At 41.5% G+C, this 18890-nt stretch overlaps 1 protein-coding gene across 6 annotated transcripts in view; it reads right to left on the bottom strand.

The window, feature by feature from the left end:
- CLTRN (collectrin, amino acid transport regulator) overlaps nt 1–18890 on the bottom strand; it is a 41030-nt gene that overhangs the window by 9731 nt on the left and 12409 nt on the right. For 3 of the 6 annotated variants that reach the window (XM_053305151.1, XM_053305149.1, XM_053305152.1), the window contains 4 exons: nt 18489–18559; nt 17942–18000; nt 9857–9942; nt 1878–1994 (listed from right to left, as the gene is read on the bottom strand). In XM_053305151.1, the coding sequence (XP_053161126.1) occupies nt 1878–1994; nt 9857–9942; nt 17942–18000; nt 18489–18559 (333 nt within the window). Of the gene's footprint in view, nt 1–1877; nt 1995–9856; nt 9943–12391; nt 12535–17941; nt 18001–18488; nt 18882–18890 lie in introns of those variants that run through there. The other 3 variants (XM_053305154.1, XM_053305150.1, XM_053305153.1) reach the window with 3 other exon arrangements.

Here is an 18890-nt window from a genome sequence, read left to right as displayed (position 1 = left end):
ACAAGGAGCTATTTAATCCACTGGAATCTTATGAAAACTTCATGGATAACCCTGCTTACAAACTTCTTGTACACAGTTGACTGTGGAGGTCACAACATGAGATTTTCTTCTTTTCCTTAAAAGGTCCACTGCAATTTTTCAGCTTAGAGATGTGATTTAAAAATAATAATAAGGAAGTGAAACAAAGTTTATCTTCTCTGTGCTGCACAGTGTTCTGCGCAATGGATAGCAGTCATAGAAATATTTACTGTAAAATGATTAAGCCGAGTGATAATAGCTCATTCATATTGAAAGAGTATTATAGGTTTAGGGAGTTTGAGCAACAGTGCTACAGCCCTTTGACACAATAAGTACATATGTATCAACATGATAGGACGAAGGTCCCATGTCTAGGAACATAGGAAGCTGCTATATACTGAGTCAGACCATTGGTCTATCTTGCTCAGTATTGTCTTCACAGACAGGCAGAGGCTTCTCCAAGGTTGCAGGCAGGAATCTCTCTCAGCCCTATCTTGAAGAAGCCAGGGAGGGAACTTGAAACCTTCTGCTCTTCCCAGAGCGGCTTCATCCCCTGAGGAGAATATCTTGCAGTGCTCACACTTCTAGTCTCCCTTTTGTATGCAACCAGGGCGGACCCTGCTTAGCTAAGGGGACAAGTCATGCTTGCTACCACAAGACCAGCTCTCCTCTCTCCCAGACGGACATATTAATCAGTTCTATTAATCAGTGCATATTAATCAGTTCTAATACGCTCTTGATTCCTCCCATCTGCATGACACCCAGCAACTATCAACTGCAAATGGAGTGGGCTATTAGGACACTGAGTCTACATCTACACTATCCTACATCTACACTACATCTACACTATAGTGTACTACTACATCTACACTACATAGATAGTGTACACTACATCTACACTATCCATCTACACTATCCTGGAGCAAAACCAGTATAGATTCCCCTATTGATCTGTTACTACTCTGTTCAGCAGACAAGGGGTTTCTCAGAGTTCAGATTTGTGAACCAGTCCATACTTGAGATGGATATGCAAAAAGATGTATTGCATGACATACTGTATTTTTGGGCATGCTGCTTTCCATACTTCGGGCTGTGTGTTAAAGCGCTGAAACTGGAAAAAGCACCCTTGCAGAGATATTCTTTAACTTCTACTCTGGCATGGCCATTCAAAGAAGGAATACAAGAAATTGCTGGTGGAGAGACGCCAGCTTCACCATCTTTGTTTCCTTTACAAGACTAGTCCTGAAGTTTGACAGGTAGCTTGCATTTCATGGGGGATCAGGGGTGTAGCTAGGGGAGAGGAGGCCTGTGTTCACCCCTCTTCCCAGTGGCCCCTCAGAGAGAGGGAGATAATGAAGAAAATAGGGAGGAGTGGAGTTGGAGGGGCCCTCATGAGCTGGGGTCCAGGTTCTTTGAATCCATCCACTCAATTATAGCTACACCTCAGCGGGAGATATATGATCTATCACTATATGACACCCAGGACTAACTTCTAGTGTTCTCCACAAGTAGTGATAGGTGCATGGCCTCAGCCATGTCCATAGCAATAGCTGGAAAACTAGAGTTAGAAGTGAGTTACTTTGCCTTCTGTTTGCAACATGGATATTCAGTTTCTGCTGGTTTCAGCCAAAGTTCATGATGAGAAAAGAGCCAGCACAATGATATCACAAATGGAGCATTGTGTGTAGACTCAGAAAACCCTAGCCATGAAACCCACGACTTTGGTCAAATACCCTCTTGTAACTTAGCCTACCACACAGGTTCATCAAGTAAAGATGGTTTACAAATGCTACGAATAGGTAATACATTTATTTGGTTAGAACAAGATTGTGCGATGATAAGGCTAGGAAGTACAGTACCTTATGGCTGCTTCCACCTCATTTCTGGGAATTGCTGTCACATTTGTTGAGGAATCAGTGACCACGAACCAAAATGATACCCGATCTGTTACATTGCAAAGCAATACATTGGAAGTTCTGTGGATGATTTATTGAAAGGATAACAATTAGCAGATACAGAAAGACTATTGACACTTAAGTAGTAAAAACAGAGGCACCATGGTTCAAGTCTACCTGGAAACCAAACCCTCTCATCATGAAGTTTTGGCCCTGCTTCATACATGTCAGGCCTGAGGCCTAGTACTGAAATCTGAGACTAAAACCTGATAAGTCCATTCATCATTCCTCCTTACAACACAAGCATTACATTTGAGCCTTTTACTCTTCCCCTAGACTAGAAGTAGCCGACTGGTGTCTGGAAGGCTCAATATGATTCACAGAAACTTCCCACCTGCCTCCCAGCATAGTGGCTTGATTCCTTTCCCCCCAGTACTTTCACCCATGCAAATGGAGACTGATGAGTGAGAATAAGCTGTAGAGGGACCTAAAGGGAAAACTCTGTCACAGCCACTGTTGTTGTTCACACTGGCAAGGAAAGAGTTAAAGAGCCCTTTGCCAGGGTCTCAGGAGAGAATCAGCAGATAGGCCCTTCAGCTCTTGCCCCATTCAGACTATGCTCCCTCTAAAAAAGACAGTTGCCTCCCATACCAGGACACCATTGACTTATTTTGCTCTGCTCTACAGTGACATCTTCTGGCAGATCACAGGTCACTAAAGGTAAAGGTAAAAGTAAAGTGTGCCGTCGAGTCGTCCTCGATTCCTGGTGACCACAGAGCCCTGTGGTTGTCTATGGTAGAATACAGGAGGGATTTACCATTGCCTCCTTGTGCGCAGTATGAGATGATGCCTTTCAGCATCTTCCTATATATATCGCTGCTGCCTGATATAGGTGTTTCTACAATTGTTTTAATTGTTTTATTTATTTATTTTTACATTTTTATACCGCCTTTCGTTAAAAGAAAACCCCAAGGCGGTTTACAAAAATTAAAAACATACAATAAAAAGCAGTGAAAACAACAAGCTAAAAACAAGCATAAAAACAGACAACAGATAAAAACACACAAGAACAGCAGTAAAAAACGATTATGTAAAAGCCTGGGTAAAAAGCCAAGTCTTTAAAAGCTTTCTTTTAATTGTTGCTTTCTGTGCTTTTTGTTTGTTTGTTTGTTATTGGAGTGTATAGTATGTTATTTTTTTTAATATCATAGTTGTCTCTGTTACAGAATTTTTCTTAATTAATCATCTTATTTGAATAATCAACTGATATTTACATTAGTGTTCCTATTTCCATAATCCTGATATAAGTCCTTTTTAAAAAAATATTGAAGGACGTGTCAATTAACTTATAGTTTAGTATTTGTGTCATACCAAATCATTCAAATTGGTCAAAATAGTGCGGCACTGTGGCTGCAATGGATATGTTATGGAATAGCAGAAAGGAAAAGGACTGAATTGTTACACCACAAAAAAGCAAAAGGGACCTTCCCCAAAATGCTTTAAAAACACCCCAAACCCTTACAATAAAACCACAGTCCCACCATGGAGGTTTTGGTATTTGTTTTAACTGATATTTCATTTTAGAAAAAAAGAGGCTGATTCCTAGCCTCTTTGCAGTGGCTCCTTGGTTGTGGTTCACTTGCTCCATCATGCCACACCATGCCAGTCATCTCAACCCAACAATAAATGCAGTTTGCGACAACAGAAATGACCCTCACAATGGTGGGGGGGGAGTATACATTTCCCTTTAGATCATTGCTAAACTTGGTCCTATTGCCGCTTTTCATCAACAAAATTAGACTTTGGAGTAATCCTTCATTTCAAAAAATAATAAAGGTATTGTTTGTAGAAGTTGCAAGGGAGTTGGGAAATGAAAATAAAAACACACCAGAGCAGATAAATTCACATTAACAAATGATTTCAGCCTGTCCCCAGCAAAATCACTTTTAAAATATCACTTTAAAAAAAAAAAAAAAGCAAACCCTTCACATTCATAGTAGAATTCTCTTCCAAGGTTAGGATGCATTCATCAATAAAATCTTGTATACGGTATGCATGCTACTTCCGGGGAAGAAATCTGTTGTATTCTTTAGACTGCAAACTGTAGCCTCAACTATCATAAATACATTTTTAAGATTGTGAGCCCCTTTGGGACAGGGAACCAAACATTTTCTTATTTCTTTCATTATGTAAACTGCTTTGAGAACGTTGTGCTGAAAAGTGGTGTATAAACATTAATAACAACAGCTGAGATTCAGGGCAGTGGTCTGTGAAGAGAAAGGCTTCAGATATCCTTGCAACCAGAGCTTCCTGAGCAGCAGAGCATGTGAACGGGAAGCGGGGAACAATTTGAGCTGATCTCCCTTGCCTCCACAAGGGCTGTTCTCCTTCCAGAAATATGTCCCTGAGGGTCACACAGCCTTCAGGAACATATTTTGGGAAGGCAAAAAGCACTTCTGGAGGTGAGGGAGATAAATTCAAATTGCTCCCCCACTCCTCCACATGTACTCTGCCACTCAGGAAGCCATTGGCTACATTAAGTGCAGTTTCTTTCAGTGAGGACACAACAGGAACACTGCTCTGGATGTCAGCCACTAATAATAAACTTCTGCTGATGTGACTATTTCACTTTAAGAACAAACTGCAATTCCTGGATACTTGAGAACTTAAGAAAACTGCAATTTGTTAACTAACTACAGTTGGAACAAACCAGGATATCAAAGCAGGCTGAAGCCATTGTTCTAACTCTACTCTAGTTAACAAGCTGCAGCTCCCCAAGTGTGTACATAATGGAACGGTTCAGATATCAAGCAGAACCATAGTTAAATCTGGTAATGCTTGATGTCCCCAAGTCTCAGGAACACACTGCCTCTCTTCGTTGCCCATGAGGTGTAGCTACAATTTAACAAGGGGGAACAAATGCCCCTGGGCCCCTGAGCAATGCGGTGCATGGCTGAGTGACAGCTTGTTGTATGTTCTCTCCCTCACACCTCTCTGAATGAAGGTAGGGGGCAGAGGCCCATCTTCACTCCAACCTTGCTACACCCCTGAGGCTTCTACCAACTTAGTTTAGAAGAAACCAAGATTGGTTATGGCATCTGAACCAACTTATCTTGATATATTCTAACCTAATGACTTGACATAAACTGCAATCTGTAACCTAGGTTTGAAATGAGTTATATATCATGGTTTATTTCAGGTTAGCGTTAACCAAGATCTTTTTTTAACATCATGACTAATCTGAGTTGATTCTAACCTAAATCAGAAGTAGATTCTCATGTCAATAGGGGGGTGAGGGGTGCACTCCCAAAGCACAGTAATGCTGCATGGAACCTGGTATTATCGGTAGTTCCATGTAATGTCTGAGCAGGCCAAATGGGAATCTGCTTTTGTTCTTTAAATGAAAGAAAAAGAAAAAGCAAGAGGACAAAGAGAAGAGAGGGAGTGTGCACAATCCAAGTCTTGTTTGCAATCATTTAAGCTGAGGTTTAATCATCTGAACCAAGCCTTTGTTTCATTACTGAACTTCCTGGAATCAGTACTTTTCAGTAGCACCATATGCTTTGTCAACATTAGAGGTCATGCCACATATGCACAGAAGTCTCACATGTTGACAATATGACATACTGATGTAAGAGATCTCTACACATTTGTAGTACAGCCGACAACACTGATTTGTCCTTCAGACTTCATGGTAAAACGTAAGTAGGTTTCAGTAAACCCCTGGCCTGATTTGCTACTCCACAGGGAAAGCCACGGATTCACCGCCAATTTCTGGCTCCTTCCAGAATTTGGTGGCATCCCTATGGAAGATGCAAGCTAACTAACCAATAATTCTGTTTTGATCTATAGTTGCTATCAGTTTCTACTGTTTTCTGTTCAATATGTTGTTCAGTTTTTAATATTGTTTATATGTTGATTTTATGGTGTACACTACCTTGAATGCCTTTTTAGAGGCAGAAACGTGGTGTAAAAACTGTTTAAATGAATTAACCTGGCATTGTGGCTGACACTGCTTTAAACAGAGTTGCACTTCCTAAGGATTGAGCACAGTCAAACTAAATGGAAGGGAAAGGTCTTATCAGGGGCAGGGCTTTAATTGAGTGTTTGGGTTTGAAGAATCTCCCTACCTCCAGGGCTTCCTGGCTCTCTTGTAGGGTCTCCAGCTCGCCTCCCCACCCTCACCACCGCTCCTTTGCTGGGCAGTCAGGGTGGGAATATTTAACTTAAATGGAGGAAACTTAGCTACTGCCGGTATTTTTCTCAGGACGGAGGCTCCCAACCCGGCATCCATTGGGGAGGCTGCCTCACTCCGCTGCTCAGTTGATCTCTGTGAATGTGCAAAGGCAATTTGAGGAGTGGTGCTTCTTAACAGAGGGAGTGCCGTTCTCGCCAGGGTAGGGAGCGTGCCACCACTGGTGGGGGTGGGCTGGGGGTGGCCGTCAGAACAGAGGCCATTTACGCCCTCGCTATGCCACTGGTTCTTATATCCTGTGGCATAAATATTAACTTATCAGCACACAATATAAATGCACAGCACATCCAACAAGATCTGGAAAATCAGGGTAACAAAAACACAGGGTGTAGAAAATAAAATGTGATCACAGAATGATGACCAAAGGTTTAAGTACTGCAGTTATGAATGTCTATGAAGCAGAATGGATTTGATAGGCCTGTTGGACACAAAATAAGATATTGGTAATTTGTCAGTGGAAAAAACGATCTCTTAGACAAAAATGTTATCATTTATATATCAGGATTTTCAAGTTTTTCCTTTAGGTATTTCTACCGGGGCTGCCCTAGGGTTTTTGGTGCCCCAGACCAAGCATGACTATGGTGGCTCCTACCCCACATTCAGTTTAAATTATTATTATTATTATTATTATTATTATTATTATTATTATTATTATTATTATTATTCGATTTCTATACCGCCCTTCCAAAAATGGCTCAGGGTGGTTTACAAAGAGAAATAACAAATAAGATGGCTCCCTGTCCCCAAAGGGCTCACATTCTAAAAAGAAACATAAGACACACACCAGCAACAGTCACTGGAAGTACTGTGCTGGGGGTGGATAAGGCCAGTTACTCTCCCCCTGCTAAATAAAGAGAATCACCACAGCAAAAGGTGCCTCTTTGCCCAGTTAGAATGTGTGTGTGACTAGGACTCCTGTATATAATTTCCACACATACAGATCTGTACTCACATGCACTTATTCATACCTTATGTTCAATGCATGTCTGGTAGTACACTTCCTATTTGTATCCTGCATTTGAGGGGGCTTGCTCCTAGGTTTTCTTTTAAATTGAATGTATGTACAGTCATTGACACAAAAATATGTATGTGTGTACTTACAGCTGCACACACATCTGAATATGGCTTTAACACACACATCTGAATATGGCTTGAAGAGCAATCAACTACTTTAATGGCACTGAATAACTCATAATTTCCTACAATTATTAACACAGATTAATTAATCTATCGCCACACACAAAAAATCACTGATATTGTAAAATGCTATCCTGCTAGCTTTCTAATCAGATGTTTACTTAACTCAAATAGCACTTTGCTAAGATAAAAAAGGCAACCAAAAATTCTTATCAATAAATAAATGCTAAGCAGTAATGGAAACTGATCTGTGATGCCACTGAATGAATAATTGATCTGAAGATGCAGATTATAATAAATTTTACATCAATTAGTAGCGCGCAAAAAAACTCCCATTATTCCCGAAGAATAAACACATTCCTAAGTAAAATATGCGGCAAAAAGTTTTAATACCAGTACTCATTTTTCCTATTTACACACTTCTATACCAAAGATAGCATTCCAGTGAATGTGAAAATAAGGGTTGAATAATGGGCATGAACCAGCCCTCTGTTTGCATGTGCAGGGATCAGAATGTGGAGACCACCATGCTCACAAACAGGCTACTGGAATCAGATGCCCATGCTGCTAGTACTAGAATCCATCCCTCCGAAGCAGGGCTTGTGTGAAAGCTTGCTCCTAATATATCTTATGGGCATGCATGCAAATGTATATTTGCAGCTTTTGCACTCTCTCTCTCTCTGTGTATCCAGTGGCCTAGGCTGGGACCAGGGAAGATTCTTATCTATTGCCAAATAAGTTGTGTATGTGTGAGATTAAATAAATGTAGACACTGCAAAGTCTGAGATGCTTTGCATTAGCATGTATAGATGGGTTTCTTCTTTAAAACCAAAACAAAACCACCCATTGTTGCTGCAACCAAATACAATTTGCTAATCTCTTTCCATGTGTATTGAATGTGTTATTCACCTCAACTGCCCTAGACTGGTTTGCTCAACAGTCAATCTCTAGCCTTTTCTAAATTATGCTTCTCAGTTAATATTTTGTATTTCAGCACTGAGAAAACAAAATACATGGACATGGCAATCAGGAAAGGGTTGGGTCCTCGTTTCTCTGCGTTTTGTCGAGAAAATCCGCTACTGAAATGCACAGATGCCATTCACAGTTGACATACGTTGAACTCAAGTCCGTCTGTTAAAGCCTTAATGTCAAAGCAGCCCTTAGTAACCTTCTAAAAGCCACCGCTAGTTCTGTTTACAACAAATAAACAAAGAGAAGCCATGGGGTTCTGAAGGTCTGTGCATCGTTTCCATCTCTAAGGCTGAGATAAGCATTGACTAGTAATAATGGTCATGACATTTGATCTGCTTTATAGCAGTAGTTAATGCCAGAAACATGACAGAAAGTATATTATTTGGTATAAAAACATTGTTTTCATAATCTGCTGTTGATCAACTTGTCAGTAAGGTCGTTAAAAATACATACCATGATAAGGCCAGTATATCTCTCAAATGTTACTTTGGTTGTCATATGTTATTTTTGCCTATTTTGCTCCCAGCATCTTCTGTGTACTTCTTTTGCAAGCTGACACGTGAAATTCATAGGGCCATATATCAAAACCAGGGTTTTGTGCCACTGGTCTGCAGACTATGCAGATTGTTTATTGTTTATTGCATGGGAGCCAATTACTGTTTTTACAACAGAGTACCCACCCACTTGCCCATATGTACACACACTAGTCCAGCAAACTGAGCTTTAGAAAAGTCCTTCTTTTATTAAATACAAGCCTCCCCGCAAATTGTACTAAATGACAAATTATGTAAATGGATGCAATTTTCATGGTGAAATAAATGTTTTTCTTTCTGGACCATGATACGCTTATGGTCTCAGAGACACGCCATATAGCTCATCAATTGGCCTTGATGGTATAGTGAATTGAAACTGCATTATTGCTGTCTGTGCAGTGAAACAATCACATGATCATTCCATCTCACAACCCCACCAATTTCCAGCTCCTGATGAGAGGAGAGAAAATTATGGCCCTCATCACACACTGAAAGTTGGCTGGCTGTGAAGCAAAACACTCAAATATGCAATTATGTCTAACCATATGGTAGTGAGATATAGGGTGGCTTAGTTCACATATCACATTTAATGTTAGATTTGCTGCCCAAGTCGGAGCCCTGGGAATGCGCACAAGCCTGATTCTGGGCTGCGTGAGTGTGAAGTTGGCATTGGTTATGTTGTGCAAACCCGCCATGAGGGAGTGAAGTTGATTATAGATGTTGGGTCCAGAACCAAAAGTTGGACAGAACATGCAAGTATTGGTGGGTTTGCATGACACGGCCAAGTTCACCCTCACATGACTGGAAGTCGGACTCATGTGTGTTCCTGGGGCTACGGCTTCCTGACATTAAATGTGACTTGTGAAGCCATCCATAGAATAATAGAATGTTAGAGCTGAAGGGGCCTGGAAGTCTTCTGGTCCAATCCCTTGCTCAGTGCAAGAATCAGCGACAGCATCCCTGACAGATAGCCACCTACCCAGCCTCTGTCTGAATCATGCATCTTACTTAATAACAAATCTTAGTAAAATTAGGTATCTACTTACTGGGTTGCTTCTTGACTTGAATATCTTCTCATGGCAAAAGCCACCATTGCTTTAAACAGATATTCTTCACTAGCATCCCAGGTATACTGTCAAGCAACAAACAATTGTTATGGACAGAGAGCTGCCTGGGGAGAGCTTCTTTCTCAATCAACAGAAGAAAATACTTTGCCATTGATTTCTTGGAAATACATTTTTGCAGGCTAAATTACTGCAATGTGTTATACACCGGGCTGCCTTGAAGATCATGCGGAAACTCCAGCTGGCTCAGTAAACATCAGTGAGCTGTTAACTGGGAAGGACAACTGCTTAGATAAACACCCAGAAGCCCCACCAGGGTGCTTTCCAGACTAGACCCTGCAATGGGGTCACGACACATCTCTGGAGTGTGCTTCCACACTTCCTGTGTCGTGACACCGCAGACCCGACGAAAGCGCCAAAGTGCTGTTCATATGCTGGATGCCTTGTTTAGAATTTAATCGCTGCGGCTTAGTGCTATGACATCATTTATCCAGCATTAAAAAGGTGTTGTTTTTTCAGGTTGTTAGTTTTCACAAGACTGCTCCCCCTTCAGGTTTTACGTTTTGAAATTGATTTGCCTGAACGGAGCATTTTGCCACTTCTGAGCGGCTAGTCTGGAAAGCACCCATCAGAGCCAAAGTAAGGTGGGTGGCTTTTGGGGAGAGGGCTGCCCTGTGGTGATGCTCTGTATTCCCCCACCCTCATATAGTTATTGCTATCATATTTGAAAACAACCAGTAAAGGTAAAGCATGCCATCAAATCGATTTCGAATAATGCTTGACTAACAAGCAGAAGGTTGAAACAACCAGTAGTAAAAGTGAAATAGTGGAAAGTACAGCACTATTCACACGTTATGTTCAACACACATATGGTAGAACACTTCCTATCTGTATCTTGCATTTGAGGGGGTCTGTACCCAGGGTCACTTTTACAATGAATGAATATACAGTTATTCACACAAACACATGTACATGTGTACAGACACTAGGACAGTCTAATGTTTGAGTAGGGTTTATCTTTCAAATTATGGGCAATCTGGAGACAGAGTTTACAACTCCAGATTGGCATTATGAACACCTAGTATAAGTGCCTCAGTAGATGTTTCTGCTGTGTCATCACTCTTCATCAGGCACTCAGTACTTAGTTGTTTCCAGGAATAGGTTAAAAGGGAAAACATTTGTCACAAAAATGGCAGAAAGTGAAGATAAATGCGAGGGATCAGCGGGGATCAGTGTACACACCTTGGTTGCCTCTCTTATGCCCTTTAATGGGTTGAGCTATGCTAGAATTATTTGGTGAAAGGACATCAGCTGAGTCTCGAGACCAGTGGTTCCCAACCTGGTAGCCTCCAGATGTTGTTGAACTTAGGGATGTGCACGATAAATTTTCGGCACAGCGGGGGTAGAGCTTTAAGGGTGGGGGAGAGTGTACTCACCCCCCCCACCGCGTTTCCCCCGCCGGCGCTCTCCAAATATTAAGCCCTTTGGGGCGGAAGCGTTCCTCCCTGCCGCCCCATTCCCCCTGTCGGCCGGAAGTGGCCGGAAGTCCCGAGCGCGCGTGCGCCCGCCGTGCACGTGCATGACGGGCGCACACATGCTTGCGACTTCCGGCCGACGGGGGAATGGGGCGGCAGGGAGGAACGCTGCCGCCCCGAGGGGCTTAAAATTTGGAGAGCGCCGGCAGGGGAAACGTGGCAGGGGGTGGGTGAGTATACTTTCCCCCGCCCTTAAAGCTCTACCCCTGCCAGCTCCGAATCGCCGAATCAGCCCCCACACCCGAAACGTTTCGGGCACAAGCCTAGTTGAACTACATCTTCCATCAGCCTCAGCCACAATAAATCATAGCTGGGGCTGACGGGAGTTGTAGTTCAGCAACATCTGGAGGCCCCCAGGTTGGGAACCACTGCTATAAACAACAGGCAATTATATGGCGTGTAGAATTTGCCTTGATTCCTTAAAAAAAAAAAAAAATCACCAAGATGAATCAAACTATAAGATAATGGAATTCATCATAAAAACACTCTCAGTGTACTGCATTTCCATCTCTTCAACATCATCTTCACAACTGAAATGCTCTTCAAATAGAGGTTCAACTAGAAAACACAAGTAGTTAACCTATGGTAAAAGTCTACCTTGATTCATGTTCTCCTCTTGATAGCATCTGTTTCCCCTCATACTGGGATATCATTTATATTTAGCTACATAGCACCTCTTTGATACAACGGGTTTTTTGCCCCCATTGACCAAGCACTCTTGCCTGCCTTAGGCTTGGAAAGAGAAAGGGCCGCAACAAACATACTAAAGAACAAATGGAACACTAATGCTTGAAAGTAGCAATTAATTATATGAAGACTGACTGCCCAATGTGTTTCAACAAGTGATCTTCCTTAGGACAATAGGACCTCCATGTTTTCTAACCTGGTATATTAGTTTGAACAACTCACTCAAGGAAGTATGTTTCTTGCTTCCCTTCAACCCACCAAATACCCCACAATGCATTTGGGACCTAAAGGTTACCTGTGTCTGTGAGCACACCATCCTTTCCATCACCTTTCAGCCCTGAGTCATCATGGGGGACAGACTGTCTTGGATTCAGGAACAAATGTGGCTTGCCACATGGATGTCTTGGACCAGGGCTAACCTATGCAACAGCCCTGAAACTAAAGAGGAGTGGAACAAGGCCTATCTATCTATTGTATTTATATACTGTCCTCTATAAAATCTCAGGGTGGTTTACAATCGAATCAAACCAAAACCTAAAAATCATATAAACAGATTAAAATTACCACAGATTAGAACCAGTTTCCACTCTTTGGCTCTAAATCCATCATGGGGGCTGGATGAGAGGACTGAAGAGAACAAGTGTACATCCTGAAAGTGCTTGAGACATAAAGACAGCCTCTACAGAGTCCCCTTTGTTGCCAAATTCCATGGACCCCCTGGACAAGAGGAGGTGGCATTCCATGAATGGTGAGGTAGTGGGACCGTCGTCTGGCTGCTTTATTGAATCTCAGCATGTTGCATACATATAGCTGAAGAACAATAGTTGGTTCTCCAACTAGAACAGATGTCTGAAGTTGTGAGTAGTACTGAAATATGCTTCCATTATATGAGACACTTTGAAAGTTATAACAGATTTATGGTCCCAAGCAGTTCACAATCTAGGAGATATCAGATGGATTCATCATTCACAGACTAAAGTAAATAATGAGAGTAGAGCTCAATAAGGCAGGCAGAGTTTCACAACACCATCTGCTCATTCCAGGTTGTTTATGGAGCTTCAATAGATTTAATGGGCTTTAACTTCATTTTAATGTACCACAAGAATTACACCTGCTGAATTTTTATGAGAAGTGACATGGACAACACAAATCCAGCTATTCAACCTTGTTTCAAAATGTATATTGTGTCAGAAAGACACCACAGAGTTCTGAGATGGTATCCCAGATTATATAGCATATACACCTGAAGTAAATTAGTTGGATATTAACAGTTCAACTAATAGATCAGCTCCATATTCTAAGGCTAAATATCTCACCCCAAACTGCCTGTTTGAACAGATGATAATGGAACCAACCAGAGAGAAGGTGACCTTGGACTTAATGCTATCCTGAGTGGTGTACAGGACCTGGTTGAGATGTCACTGGATGGCTTTTAGAGGAGTTTAGAGACATTCATGGAGAACAGATCTATCAGTGACTAATAGTCTGAGGGCTACTAGTCTGAAGCCCAGCCTGGGTTTGGCTGTGCGTAGAACTGCTGGGATTGGGCCCGGTCCTGGAGGATAATAATGCCTAGTCTGGCCTTTTAGCTATGCTTTAAGCTGGGATTTAGGGAGCAAACACTCTCTGAACCCAGGGCCTGGGATTGTGTGACTGTGCAGGTTGCTTTCAGCCCACACACTCACAGAAATGCCTCTCTCCTGGGGAAATCGCCCAATACACTGTGGTGCATTGGGGCATACCCAGAGGCCAGTCTCCAGTCCAGTGATCAGATCATGTGGGAGCATGGTCAGCGCTCCCAGCAGCAATCATTCACTGGGGGAAAGGAAAGGACTGCACAACCTTCCCCCTGCCCACCTGTTCTCCCACATGCCTGGCCATGTGAATAACCTCCTTTGTTATCTTGTTAGTTAAGTGATGCTAATTTAGTCAGAATGCTTAAGAGGAACTTCCTTCATCCTGTGAGACCAGCTGTGAATTATACCTAATTGCTTAATGAATAAATAATGCTTAGTTTAGTTTCTTGCAAAGCAGGGCTTAGAATGATTATTTCTGATTGGCTGGAATAAGCCTCCATCCTGCCCAGGGAAGGCATCAATTGTTTCTGGAGGTGGGGGGAGAAGGTGGCCATCCCATCTCCCTAGTAAACTACTTTATGCTGGTCTGTGACAGTAATAAAGATTGATTGATAGTAAACTACTTCTGTCTCTTAAAGGTGGAGCAAGAAGATTCAAACTGAGCTTTTTGCTTTTATTCTATTTTTTATTCTCCCCCCCCCTTCTGCTAGGCTTTCTCATTCCTTCCTGATTCTAACTAAGGCAATGGCAGCAAAATGTTTTATAACTTCTGGGGTTCCTTGATGTCCCAGAAAAGAAGCAGGGGTTTGACAGGAATTGAAAGGAATAACTCTGCACCTTTTGTTTACTACTTTTTTTTTTTTTTTTGCAACAACACCCAGTCACTGTAAGTCAGTTTTGAAAATGTTGCAAAGTAAATTAATTATACTGTTAGTAGTAGAAGTTGAAGCAGCAGTAGTATTAACATTTCTTTCACGGTCTTTGTTGGCTGAATCTATCTCCTAACAATGCACTTATTTAAGGCTCTTTTTAAAAATGTTGTTAGATTTTGAACCACTTGATTCCTAAGACTTGGGCAGGTACATAAAAACATAAACAACCAGTTTTAAATCTGTGAAAGATGCTTCATAAAACATAGCCAAATTCTTTGAAGGGCCACGCTGGTCAAACATCATTAACTTCTGATCCCATTGAGATGACAACCTATATCTTTGTGTACAGGTTGGTCTACATCTGACATTACTTACAGTTTATGTTTGTAAAAGGCAAAGGTAAGGTGTGCCGTCAAGTTGATTTTGATTCCTGGCACCCACAGAACCCTGTAGTTTTCATTGGCAGAATACAGAAGGGGTTTACCATTGCCTCTGCCCACGCAGTATGAGATGATGCGTTTCAGCATATTCATATATTACTGCTGCCTGATATAGGTGTTGGGAAACATACCAGCGGGAATTCAAACCAGCAACCTTCTGCTTGTTAGTCAAGTATTTCCTTGCTGCACCATTAGATACCATACATAAAATGGTCCTTTTGTGGTAGCACTGATAAATATATATATGAATGAATGAATGGATAAATAGAATAGAACTGGGCAAAGCTTTGGAGAAAGAGATTGTTATCTGTTTAGGCGACTCTTTGATTTAATGTCCTATTGATTCTAATAATCTTGCCTTGTTTTTTAATATGTAGAATGTGTGTCTCATTGCAATGACTTATAGCTAAATGCAACAGAAGTGAGCTGACTTGATTAAAACTGATAATTAAGCAGGTTTTAAAATATATTTACATAGTATGGACAACATACATTACACTCAAATTATACTAGCCTTATAAGTGTATACTCATATTGTACAAGCCTATATGAGATGTCATTGGCCCATGATATGGGGAACAGATGAGAAACAGCTGGCAGTAAGCAGCTATGGGCTTGCATAATGTTGACCACACTACCCTCTCCTTCCAGAGTTGCCATGCCAAGTTCTAATTAGGGCATGAGGCCTCACTTTTCCCAGTTTGCTGCCCATTGGCTATATACCACCCTCTATACCTGCTCACCAGCCTGTTCCTCAACAAAAATAAAACAAAACAAGACTCTAACCCTGATCTTTAATAATGAAAACACAGTGTTTCCAAGTGTCCAAAGTGCTTCAAAGGTATCATCTTGATGTAATTCTTACAACAACCCTATTAGGCAATTAAACATTATTAGCTCCATAGTGCAGTAATGGCTGACAAGAGGTGGTTGCCTATGGTCACCTGGTCAGTATCTGATTCATGGCTCAGCTCTTAGCCACTACTTTCCTGCTTTAAATACATTAACTTAGAAGCAAGTCTTAGACATTACAATGAAACAAAGGAAGGATTTATTTATATAACTGAAATATTTCTATCTTATCTCTCTGTAATCATGCACCACCCCAAGGCACCTAACAACATCACAAACCACAGAGAAGGACAACTAATTATCATAAACAAACAACAGGCAGAAATAGAAAACGAGATCATCTACAGTAATAAAAGCAAGGATTCCTGGAGTTGCTATCAAGCCCAAAGCCTTCTGAAAGAACATATCAGATGCCAGAAGTTCCAGACTAGAAACTCTGACAGCAGGACTCAGGAATCTTAATCCCTACGCCACTGAGACAGCTTGAAAGGAAGCCAAATCTGAGCTTTGCTGCTACATAGCACTTCCCTGTGTTTATATAGTGGCCTGAAGGGAAACTGCTGCCCAACTAGTCCAGGAGGAATCAAGTGAGCTGAGGAGCCAACAGGGTCTCTGTTGGCCTGATATAAGAATTTCTAGTGCTTGGCTTGGCCTTCCAGCTTGAGCTTTTCCAAGAAGGCATCCGAGAGACTCCATTTCACCTCAACCTGCCCTCTTGCCTGACTGCTCTGAAGCCTGACCTCAGCCCACCCTTCACAAACCCATACGCCTCTAGCCCTTATCTCTCTGTTTTCCCATGCTGCAGCTGACATCCCCAGCTTGTCTGAGACCATGTCATGTGCCTCTGACCCTTGGATCTCTTGCCCAGTCAGTGTTGGAACCTGACCCTCAGACTGCCCATGAGCACATCATCTGCCTGGTCTGGAACTTGATTGACTGACCTGTTTTCACATGCTGGATGCCTGACTATTCTGGACCCTAATAGAGCAGCCCCTTCACTGAGCACCTAAAATGCAGTTAAAGAGGAATCTAACAGATCTTCCAGGGAAAGGCGTTCAAAAGCCTACACAACACAACTGAAAAGGCCTTATCTTGTGTGGCCACCCACCATACCTTAGGTGGCGGGGGGGGGGGACACAGAGCAGAGCCTCAGGTAATGAGCTGAGTGGGAGGAGGCAATCTTTAAGATATTGCACATCATACTTTCTTCTAATAGAATTTCTTCTCAACATGGAGTGACCATAGATTATGGCAGTCTTGTGTTGAGTTCTTTCCCCTCGTACCTTAACTTTTTGGCACATTTATCTGACTTGTGAGCTCATCATGTCATGCATTGCCCTGCGTCTGCTCCAAATGATTGTATGCCACTGGTCGGGAGAAGCAACAAGTGTGCCAAAACGATGCAGGGAAGGGGGAGAATGTGCCACAGGGCTGCCATGATCTATCTGTCTGTCTATCTATCTATCTATCTATCTATCTATCTATCTATCTATCTATCTATCTATCTATCATATTCATATGCTGCCCAAATCTCACATCTGTGAGCAGTGTTCAATAAAACAACACAGATTAAAACAAAAATTGAAACATTAAAACAATTTAAAACCATAACAAATAACAAATCTGGCTCTTCCCTTCAAAGCAAGGGTGTTTGAGAGGCTGCACTGCAGTGCACACACAGCAAGAGTCAAACTCTAAGCAGCCATCAGTTGACACATAATGCACTTCAGTGGAGAGTTACATGATCACTGTACTTGATACCATTAATTTAAACCTCCAGTAGTCTCTTTGTCTGTCTATATTACTGACAGCCAAAATCGTGCTTCCAGCAGGATGAGAGCTAAGCAATTTATAGAGTGCATGGTTCATACTATGAATATTGTATTTGAAATGATTTATGGAAGAATGACTGTCATATATATATTTATACACACACACACACACAGAGAGAGAGAGAGAGAGTTGTCTAGATCTCAAATAATGTTTACATTTTATGTCATAAGATATATAATTGATAATTTATTACAATTTTTAGACAAGCTTGTTAAATTAGTTGGTCTCGTGAAAAGATTTCACTAGAATAAGATGAAGATACTTCACTTACTGCATCATCTCCCAAAGCTGTTTTGATACTAAGTCGCACTTTGAAAGCATTCTGTGCATCTGTTGCAAAGAAAGTACACTGTTAGTACCTATAATAAATGATCATGCATTTTATGTCAATTTTTAGTTCATCCTTGCATACAGTAAACATATTCCCAACATATTTCAGGAGATTTTAGAGTTAGGATCCCAACTGCAATTACTGCAATAGTTCCATTGAAATCACCTGGGTGATTTTCCAGGTAAATTTGTAAGTGTAAAATAAGCAAGACTGAAAGTGTGAATACCCCTGAATACCCCTGAAAAAAATAAAGGTACTGTTACTTGTCCCATCATGATCCTCAGTATTCTTTTAACCCTAATAAAGGAATTTCACACAACTACCTCCAACATGCCCCCTTGTATGTTTATTCAAAAGCAAACCCCCCTGATTCAAGGAGACTTACTCCCCGGTAAGTATATATTAAACTGCAGCCCTAGTCTTTCAGTTTCCCAGATTTCAAAAGCTAGTCAGCAGTTGGCAAATGAGGCATACAATAGATTCTTACCTGGTTTGCAAAGCTCAGCATAAACAAGAGTAACCCAGGCATATGCAAGCAGCAACAAGACCCCTAACATCCTTCCAGGTTGGAAAATTTCAGGCAAAAAGAAAAAAGCCACCATTGTAATACAGTCTTAAACTTTCAGTGACCTAGGATTAAAGCATCAGCAGAACTAGGGTGCAATGAAGTGGAAGGTTTAATAATTAACACCCCTGCCCCTTCTTGTAGTAAAAACAGTTATAGAAAGCAACTATCAGCTTCCAGGTACTTCCTTTTATCTCTTCAGGCACCTCAGTACAGAGGATCAGAAATATTTAATTTTCTTTCTTTGAACACTCCTATATTATCCAGAAGTTGGACACTTTGTTCTTTCAGCTAGCATATGGAGTTAAGGACATGCCTGCCACC

The sequence above is a fragment of the Hemicordylus capensis genome, chromosome 3 (genome assembly GCF_027244095.1).
Source record: "Hemicordylus capensis ecotype Gifberg chromosome 3, rHemCap1.1.pri, whole genome shotgun sequence".
Classification (NCBI taxonomy): domain Eukaryota; kingdom Metazoa; phylum Chordata; class Lepidosauria; order Squamata; family Cordylidae; genus Hemicordylus; species Hemicordylus capensis.
The sequence above is the reverse complement of the archived record's forward strand: the minus strand, read 5'-3'. Positions and strand labels throughout refer to the sequence as shown.